At 58.2% G+C, this 9,436-nt stretch overlaps 1 protein-coding gene across 1 annotated transcript; it reads right to left on the bottom strand.

Moving 5' to 3' along the window:
- Nucleotides 1-5,014: 5,014 nt before the first annotated feature.
- Nucleotides 5,015-7,209, bottom strand: UQCR11 (ubiquinol-cytochrome c reductase, complex III subunit XI). The gene is made up of 3 exons (XM_038567961.1): nucleotides 7,072-7,209; nucleotides 5,805-5,949; nucleotides 5,015-5,178 (listed from the first exon to the last, which is right to left on the bottom strand). Exons 1-2 carry the CDS (start codon nucleotides 7,119-7,121, stop codon nucleotides 5,829-5,831), a joined length of 171 nt encoding a protein of 56 aa, XP_038423889.1. The 5' UTR covers nucleotides 7,122-7,209; the 3' UTR covers nucleotides 5,015-5,178; nucleotides 5,805-5,828.
- Between the last annotated feature and the right edge of the window lie 2,227 nt (nucleotides 7,210-9,436).

Below are 9,436 nucleotides of genomic sequence, written 5' to 3'. Positions count from 1 at the left end.
GCCGAGGTCAGTGCCCGGAGACCGCGGAGCCTCCTGTCCGGGCGCCGGGGGACGCAGAGCGGCGGCCGTACCCCCGCGTCTTCCCTGCAGGTGTCCCCCCAGCTCAGGTCCCAGCGGGACCCGGCCCCCCAGGACCAGCGCGTGGGGCACAGGTGAAGCTCGACGGCCTGCTGCAGGTCTTCAGGTGCAGGGCTTCTCAGGGTTCCCCACCTGTCCTCGTCCTGCCGTCTGACAGATAAAGGGCAGAGCGGCCAGGTGGGCGCCCGAGCTGTCACGGTGCGAAGCTGGCTGGGGGCACTGCATTCCCTTCTGCAGAGTTGAGGCCAGAACCCAGAACTTCGGGACGCTGACCTTCGTGGAGGGCAATGCTGGGCGCTGCTGGGCTTGCATTTTACCAGCTTGAATGGTTTTATTTAACTTAAAAGTTGTAGTTATAAAGATACACTTATTGTCAGTGAAACCACATAAAGACACATAAAGGAAAAAGTATTAAGGTTCCTGCGTCAGGGATTCCCAGGACCACTCCCAGGTCCTGCTTTCAAGTCTTTGGTTGCATACCCCGAAGTGGAATTGCTGGGTCACATGCTAATTCTATGTTTAATTTATTTTTATTTTCAAGACGCCTGGGGGGCTCAGCTGTTGAGCCTCTGCCTTTGGCTCAGGGCGGGATCCTGGAGTCCTGGGATGGGGTCCCATATTGGGCTCTGGGCATAGAGCCTGCTTCTCCCTCTGTCTCCGTGTCTCTCATGAATAAAATCTTATTTTCAAAGATTTTATTTATTTGACACAGAGCACATAAGCAGGAGGAGCAGCAGGCAAAGGGAGAGGGAGAAGCAGCTCCCGTTGAGCAGGGAGCCCGGTTGTGGGACTCCAAACCAAGACCATGAGATCATGACCTGAGTCAAAGGCAGATGCTCAACCCACTGAGCCACCCAGGCATCCCTGCATTTAATTTTTAAAACAGCCACCCTTTTTTTTAAGGTTTTATTTATTTATTCATGAGACAGGCAGAGGGAGAAGCAGGCTCCATGCAGGGAGCCTGACGTGGGACTCAATCCTGGGTCTCCAGGATCACGTCCTGGGCCAAAGGCAGGCACTAAACCACTGAGCCACCCAGGGGTCCCCAGCCAAACTTTTTGACAGCACCTGCCCCATTTCACATTCCTGCCAGTGGTGCGTGAGGAGGAGGCTGGGCCTCCTGGCACCATAGATCCATCCACTCTTCAGCCATCTTTTCCTGAGCACCTGCCCTGGGCCAGCAAGGGGAGGGGTGAGAAGGGAAGCCACCTGGTCTTTTGAGCTGGGGAGTGAAAGGGGTTGGGGGGAGGGCTCGTTTCACCACATTGTCGATGTTTACTTTCTGGTTTTTTTAGTACCATGTTGATGCGTGTATGGTGTAGGTCATAAGATTTGACCCTAAGAACCACCATCGGAAACGCACCCTAGGAGCCTCCTCTCCGTTCTCAGGCATCCAGCTAGCTGGACCTCACTTGCTTCTGTGGGACTTTGACCGCCTGGGGCCTAGGATGTCTCCAGATCGTATTCAGCTGGCCTGTGGGCATTGCCTGACCCCGAGGGGCCGGTCCGGGTGGACATGATCAGGGTGCCAGCAGGGATGGGAGGCCAGGAGCCCTGGGAGGGGGGCGGCAGTTGCGTGCCTCTCCTGGTTTGCTGGCACTCTGAAGCTCCCCTTCCCGGGCTGGCTGGCTGAGGCCGCAAGCAGACACCCTCTCCTGCCCATGTACACGAGGTAAGAAATAGAAACGAAATCTGGTGACATAAGGAGCCACTTTGACTGACAGGGCCTCTCCCCTCAGTATTGTGGACCTTGGGGCTGGGTGATTGCGGGCGTCCTGGGTGCTGTGGGGGACTGAGCAGCACCCCTCGCCTCACCCACTCAATGCCAGGACTCCCCCAGTCTTGACAACCACAGATCTCCCCAGTCAGCAGTTCCTGAGTTCACGGGAGGCAAGCACGCCACTCAGCTGGGGCACAGAACATAAAGGGTCCCAAAGACCTCAGCATCAAGATGAATGGCATTTACTGCAGTGTTGTAACAACTTAAATGCAAAAGATCCATGATAGATAAAATGTCAAATTTGTACTTTATAAAAAATATTTTATTTAGAGACAGTACGTAGTAGGGTGGGGAGACGGAAAATCTTAAGCAGATTCCAAGCCCAACAGGGGGCTCGATCCAAGGAACCGGAGATCATGACCTGAGCTGAAATCAAGAGTCAGCTGCTTTGACGACAGAGCCACCCAGATGCCTCCAAGTTTGTTTTCAATTTTTACTTAAATTCTACTTTTTTCTGTAAATCTTGCTATACCCCACGTGGGGCCCAAACTCCTAACCCCAAGATCAAGAGTCACATATTCTCCTGAGCCAGCCAGGAACCCCAATTTATTTAAGATTTTTATTTACTTGGCAGAAAGGGAGAGTAAGAACACAAGCAAGGGGAGAAGCAGGCAGAGGGAGAAGCAGACTCCCTGATGAGCAGGGAGCCCAACATGGGGCCCCATTTCAGGACCCTGATATCACGACCTGAGCCCAAGGCAGACGCTTAACTGAATGAGCCACCCAGGTACCCGACAGTTTATTTAAATAATCTCCATGCCCAATGTGGGGCTCAAACTCATGACCCCCGAGATCAAGAGTTGCACACTCTACCAACTGAGCCGCCCAGGCGCCTCCAAGATGTGAAATTTTTCTTTAGAGGTGTTAACAGATTTTTTATTTTTTAAGATTTTATTTATTCACAACAGAGACAGAGAGGCAGAGACTCAGGCAGAGGGAGAAGCAGGCTCCATGCAGGGAACCCGATGTGGGACTCAATCCCAGGTCTTCAAGATCACACCCCGGGCTGAAGGCGGCGCTAAACTGCTGAGCCATCTGGGCTGCCTGTATATATATATATACATATACATATATATATATTTTTAAGATTTTATTTATTCATGAGAGACACATAGAGACACACACAGGCAGAAGGGAGAAGCAGGCTCCTTGCAGGGACCCCGGGATCATGCCAAACGCAGATGCTTATCCGTTGAGCCACCCAGGCATCCCCAAAAATGTAGAAGTTTTAAATAAAGGGCTTCATGGCATTGTACTGAGCCATTTCGAACCGGAGACAACATGAGAGCTGTGATCTTTTATAGATGTTTTTTTTGATGGTTAACTTTCCACCCAGACTTAAGTGGTTGGAAAGGTATTAAAATACTGGGGGGAAAAAATACTGAAAACTTGTATTAAAGCTCACAGTAGGGGCAGCCCCATGACGCAGTGGTTTAGCGCCACCTGCAGCCCGGGGTGTGATCCTGGAGACCTGGATCGAGTCCCATGTGGGGCTCCCCGCATGGAGCCTGCTTCTGCCTCTGCCTGTGTCTCTGCCTCTCTCTCTCTCTCTCAATAAATAAATCTCTAAAAAAAAAACAAAAAACAAAAAAAAAAAAACTCACAGTACTTTCAGTTTAATGTATAACAATCTGAATTAGAATTTTACTTTTCTGGCTCTCATGGAAGCAAGCTCACCTGTATTTTCTTTAAAGGTGTTCAGCATTATCAAATCAGTTGTGGGAAGGGGGCCGCGGGTTTCCTTCCACTTCAGGCCACACGGCTCCGGCTCCGTGCTGCCTCGGGGGGCGGTGGGGCCGCCCAGCCCTGCAGGGGCTGGAAACTTAAAAACAAAACAAACTTAGGAGTAACTCCTTTGTCTCGTGGCCCCTCCCTTGTTAGGTTTTAAGAAGCACATCTATTTATAAATCGCTGAAAAGACCTCACTGCAGAGAACAGCGAGTGACAGGATTTATTGAGAGCAGTTTGAGTGTTGGCATGTGGCAGCCATTTCAAAGCGGAGGACCGGGCCCCAAGTGGCTTGAGCCACAGGAAAGATGCCTTTGGTAAAAAAATGATGTGCAGAAGGGGTGTCATCAGTGCCACTGCTTGTGTTAAAATCACCCCTGTTGGGTACCCCTGTTGGGCAGCCCTTTGGCCCAGGGTGTGATCCTGGAGACCCGGGATCGAGTCCCGCATCAGGCTCCCTGCATGGAGCCTGCTTCTCTCCTTCCATCTGCCTGTGTCTCTGCCTCTCTCTGTCATGAATAAATAAAATCTTAAAAAAGAAAAAGAAAAAGAAAAATCACCCCTGTTCCGAACACCTGACCTCCTCCACCTGCATCCAGTGAACCCCCAACCCTGAGGGCGGCTGCTGGAGGTGGCCTGGGATGTTAGGTGAGGTCAGGAGGGTGGGGCCGTGTCCCCAGAGGATTAGTGGCCCAGAACACTGGGAGAACGCACCCTCCGCACCCCCCCACAGGGGAATCAGGGAAAAGCAGGATGCAGCAAAACCCAGAATCTTGACCTCAACCTTCCGCCTCTAGAACTGATCTGCTTAAGCTCTCAAGTCTGTGGGGTTTCCTTATGGCCGACTAACACGGGAGTGGTTTTCACAAGTATGCTTTGACGCACACGTAGCTTCTAGAATTTTCAAGAACAGGGCAGGGGCCAGAGGGAGGAAAGGGAGTGCCATAGGTCCTCGTGTACCTGCTCTTTTCTGTATCCTTCAGGTGAGGGCTTCACTTTTCTACAAGTTCTGATCTTTGTTCTTTTAAAACGGAGCTAAGGTCTCCGTACCGTGAGTGTGGGCTGGATGTGGGGATGTGTTTTCTAACAGTGGAGAAAGTGATGGTGCAAGACTTTGGGGGGAAGGTCCTAAGACACGCAGCTTCCACCCGCAAAGATGCTAGGAGAGGCCCACACGGCAAAGCATGAACAGCTCCCACCCCAGTCCGGCCTTCCAACCAGCAGCCCCGGCTGACACCTTGACTGCATCCTCCTGAGTAACTGGAGCCAGGACCACGTAACTAACCTTCTCCTAAATTCTCACCCCCAGACGTCGAGCGGTAACGGAGGTTTGCTGTTTGACACACTGCCTCCCCCACCCCGGGTCACTCAGGCCACCAGGGTTATGTTACGGTAACCACGTCCCCAGCATGACCACGTCCAGGTGGGGCAGGTTTCAGAGCAAGGTTTAATGCTGTGCGCACTTAAACATGAAAGCTATCTTCAGAAAGAGTCCTCGGTCATGCTGTCCGTGTCCCTAAGGTCCATCCGGAGGGCGTGGGCAGGTCCAGGCACGGCAAGGGCTCAGAGAAGGCGACAGCACCCGCCAACACCTGGAGGGGAGACAGGGCGGGGTGGGCATTAGACTCCAGGCTCCCGTCCTTGCAAGGAGGGAGGCGCTGAGTGATGAGGTCTGCACACCGCAGCCAGCCTCCAAAGTCAAAGCCGGCTATGCCACGTAGTTGCTGCATGGACAGAGTGCACGGGCACTCTGGCCGTCAGGCGGGCGGCAAACCAGAACACCGCCAGGCCACGTGGTCAGCACAGTTGACAGCCATGTCCGAGGCCAATGGAACCATCCAAGGGGTCGTTAAGGCTCAAGCAGCGCCCCTAGGGAGGCCAGCAGCTGTGGGCCAGCTTCCACTTGCCCTGTGAAGTGGGGCACCCCTCCGTGACACCCGGGGCTGGGCAGACTGGGATGGCAGGCACGGTGTGGGATGTGCAGTCAGCCTCCGGGACGGGGCCCCTGGGGCACTGCCTGTTCCTCAGCCCTGCGAACCAGGGATGCTGGTTGGCAGCTTTGTGTTGACGGGCAGGGTTCTCCTGGGTTAACGATCCAGGTGAGCCTTCCAGACCTGCGCCCTAGCTCCTGGGGCAGGGAAAACCAGCCTCATGGCAGCACCAGTCCTCAACCATGTGGGAATCACAGGATTCACCTGCTAACGGCCGCCAAACTTACCAGAGGCGTCTGAAGAGGATCCGTTTAATTGTCCTTCTTAAACTTGCCGTTGATGTAGGGCACCCAGTCCAGAATCAGCCGCCAGTCCGTGGCCCACACCAGCCCCACAGCGCCCACGGCACCCCACATGCCTGCTGTGGGGATCCTGCCAGAGGACAGCAGGGGTCAGGTCCTGATCGGGAATCACCCTTCCAGCTGCATCTCTGGGTCTCTCCCCCTCCCGCTTATCCAGCGCCCACCACACACACCCCCTCCTGCCCAGCGTATGAACACAACCCTCAGACAACTCCGTGGGGTGGCTGCAAAGCCAAAGACCCCGAGGCGACTTTACTCCCACCTGCTTTCACACTGGCAGATTTTTTTGTGGAATTTGCTCAAAAAAATTCAACAATGTGAGCTCATAACCACCCTTATAGAGCGCAGGTGTGCATGCTGGCGTCCGCTCTGCAGCTCACAGTTGATCCGTGACAGCTGTGGGACTGAGAGAGGGATCAGGAGCGCACAGAAAGGCAGGACACCTGCCCAAGGACACCCAGGTGCTGGGTGCAGGCACAGGCTGAGTGCAGCTCTCGCCCAGGGGCCGCCCCTCACTCGTGTGCGGTGACTGGCTAGAATCCTCAGTGGCTCCACCGGCCTCCTGCGGGTCAGACCCCATGCACCTGCTCCCCACGAGCAGGAGCGGGACCCAGTCTCTAGCGTAAGGAGCGAGGCTCGCGGAGGTGACCTTGTGAACCCAGGTGCTCTGGCTCGTCCGTCCTCTGCAGGAAGCAGGGCCACCGGAGCTGCCCCGCAGGGCTCCGCGACAATCAGGCCTGCGCGGCGAACGACCGCAGGCAGAGCCCCTGGAGGACGCCGCAGCCTCCCGGCGTGGCGGGCTCGGCTCAGGGGCGCCGCAATGCTCACCCACGCGGGAGGGGTACTTGCTCGCGCTTCGGGGCTGTGCGGGCCCACGTGCCCCGCGGCCGGGGAACCCGCTGCAGCTCCCGTGGCCGGCCACGAGCCTCACGGCGGGCGGGGGCTGCAGGCGCTACTTCCTCCACCACCACCACCACCACCACGGCTCCGAGGGTCCGTAACGCCCCAGGAACCCTGCCCGGCGTCCGGTGGGAGCCCGGGAGCCCGGGGCCTGGACAGACGGCGGGCGGCCGTGTCGGTCCGCCCAGGCAGGGGTGAGGAGCCCGCCCCGGACGCGCGCGCCGGACCCCTCTGGGGCCTGCAGCATCACAGGTGCCGGCCGGGGACGCGGGGGCCGGGGGCACACGCTCACCAGTTTCTGGCCAGTTCCCGGTAGCGCGGGCCCAGTAACCTGCTCAGCATCGCGACGCGGTCCGCAGCTCAGGGTGACCCCGGCTGCCGCCGGCCGCACTGCGCAGGCGGGCGGTCGCAGCGCGCAGGCGCACGCGGAGGCCCCGCCCCGGGCAGGCTGCCCAGTAGGCAACGGGTGTCGGCGTTGCTGCGCGCGCAGACCCGGAAAACCTAGCGGTCACTTCCGGGGAGGGTCGGAAGTCGTTCCCGCGAGGCCGCGGGTGGGCGGGTCCTGCCGAGCGCGGGACCGGGAGTCGCGGGGGTGTCCCCTCGCCGGCGGCCAGGGCGGCTCCCCGCGGCCGCAGCTGCACCCGAGACGCCTGGCTGCTGCGTGTGTCCTGCCGCCAGCGGGGGCTTTATCTGCCGACGGGAGCAGGCCCGGAGGGCAGGGGCAGGGCCTGGCCGGGGCCGCCGGAGGAGCGGCGCGGTCGCTCGGACGCCGCCTGTGGGGCCGTCGCCCCTGGGGTCCCGGGGCGGTCCGGGGCCCCGGCGTCGGGTGCAGTCCGGGGCTCGCCTGCCCCCTCGCTCGCCTCCTGCAGGGCGGCAGCTCCGGGGCCGCGGGTCCTGGGCGGGTCCAGGCCCCTCCGCGGGGTGGGGGGAGGGGCAGCTCCCGGGTCCTGGGCGCGTCCTGCCCCTCCGCGGGCGGGAGCCCCCCCCCCCCCCCCCGCACTGATACCCCGCGGCCCGGGGAGAGGGGGCTTGTTGCTACCGGTGTAGACTGTGTCTCTGCAGGTGCCCTGGGGCCTCCGCTTTGCATCCGAGCGGCCTGCACGGAAGGACGGTGGCTCCGCGTCCCGGGTTTCAGGCTCTTGGTCTCAGCTCCGGTGCGGTCTCGGGGTCCTGAGATCCGGCCCCACGTTGGGCTCCGCGCTCCCTGCAGAGTCGACTTGGGCTCCTCTCCTGTCTCTTCCTCTCCCGCCCTGCCCGGCTCACGCTCTCACTCTTTTTCTTTCTCGGAAACAGGTAAATAAAACCTTTAAAAAAAAAAAAGTGGAGCTGGGCATGGGGCCTGAGGGCTGCAGGTCCGGGAGCCCTGGCTCACTGCCCCTCTGCCTAACGCACCTCAGCTCATAAGGCAGAAGGTTTTCCTTTCCAGTGATAACAAAAACCAGTTTAAGTTAAGAGGTTTTACGGCATGTTGGATGGCTTCAGGCACCGCGGGATCCAGGAGTCTGGCCATATTATTAGAATCTCCCTCTGCATCTCTCCCAATAAGTGCAGAAAATGCCCCGGGGCTGCTTCTCCTGGGCCTGCTGTGGAAATGGGGCAGGTCAGCCTCTGCCCCTGCGAGGACATGGGCTGGAACTGGAGGGGAGGATCCCCAGAAGGGAGTCGCCAGGATCCTGATACCGGATAAGCAAGAACTCTCAGCGGTTCCCACATCCCACTGGTCCTCTGCCCGGGGCGCCAGGATTCCCTGTGATACTCCCATCTGGCCTTTGGGGGAAATGGAACTGCTTTTCTTGTTTTTACTGCTGTGAAGTCCCTATAACCAACAATTAGCCATTTAGAAGTATTTCAGGGGTTGAGCATCTGCTTTCAGCTCAGGGCGTGACCCTAGGGTCCTGGGATTGAGTCCCGAACCGGGCTCCCCCGCAGGGAGCCTGCTTCTCCCTCTGCCTGTGTCTCTGCGTCTCTCTCTCTCTCTCTGTGTCTCATGAATGAATGAATAAAATCTTTAGGGATCCCTGGGGGGCCTTAGCGGTGTAGCACCTGCCTTTGGCCCAGGGCACGATCCTGGGGTCCCGGGATTGAGTCCCGCGTCGGGCTCCCTGCATTGAGCCCGTTTCTCCCTCTGCCTGTGTCTCTGTCCCCCCCATATATATATAAAATTAAAAAATAAAATCTTAAAAAAAATTTTCAGCGGCACTCAGTGCATTCACCTGTTGGAACCACCACTCCTACTTGCATCACTTCGGAAAGGTCCGTTCCATCCTCATCAGCCGTCACCCCCCGGGCCCCCTCCCTGTCCGTGGATGAGCCCGTCCTGCACATGTCACACGCGTGGACTCCCACCCCATGGGGCCTCCTGTGTCTGGTTCCCTCCCTGAGCATCGTGGGCTCGGGTCCATCCTAGGGCGGCACATGAGGGTCTTGCTCCTGCTGGCGGCCCAGGGACGTGGCCGTGCGCAGGGGACACGCTGGGGGACACGCTGTGTGTGCCGCTCCCCCGCGGATGGATTCCTATAACCTCTTGACAACGTACTGAGGTGTTTGATGTGTACAAACGCACATGGTCACCGCGTGCAGGTTGCACGTGGACACGCGTGCCCGTGGGGGCAGCGCCGGGGCCTCGGGCTTCCTCCAGCCGCTGGGCCGACTCGCGG

This window comes from Canis lupus, chromosome 20, assembly GCF_011100685.1.
Source record: "Canis lupus familiaris isolate Mischka breed German Shepherd chromosome 20, alternate assembly UU_Cfam_GSD_1.0, whole genome shotgun sequence".
NCBI classification, from domain to species: Eukaryota; Metazoa; Chordata; class Mammalia; order Carnivora; family Canidae; genus Canis; species Canis lupus.
The sequence above is the reverse complement of the archived record's forward strand: the minus strand, read 5'-3'. Positions and strand labels throughout refer to the sequence as shown.

What these genes read in the sequence shown, in the direction of transcription:
- UQCR11 (XM_038567961.1), bottom strand. Translation starts at nt 7,121, where the DNA reads ATGCTGAGCAGGTTACTGGGCCCGCGCTACCGGGAACTGGCCAGAAAC. An exon ending in CGGGAACTGGCCAGAAACTG is followed by an intron (nt 5,950 to 7,071) that starts GTGAGCGTGTGC and finishes GTCCTCTGGCAG; the next exon opens with GATCCCCACAGCAGGCATGT.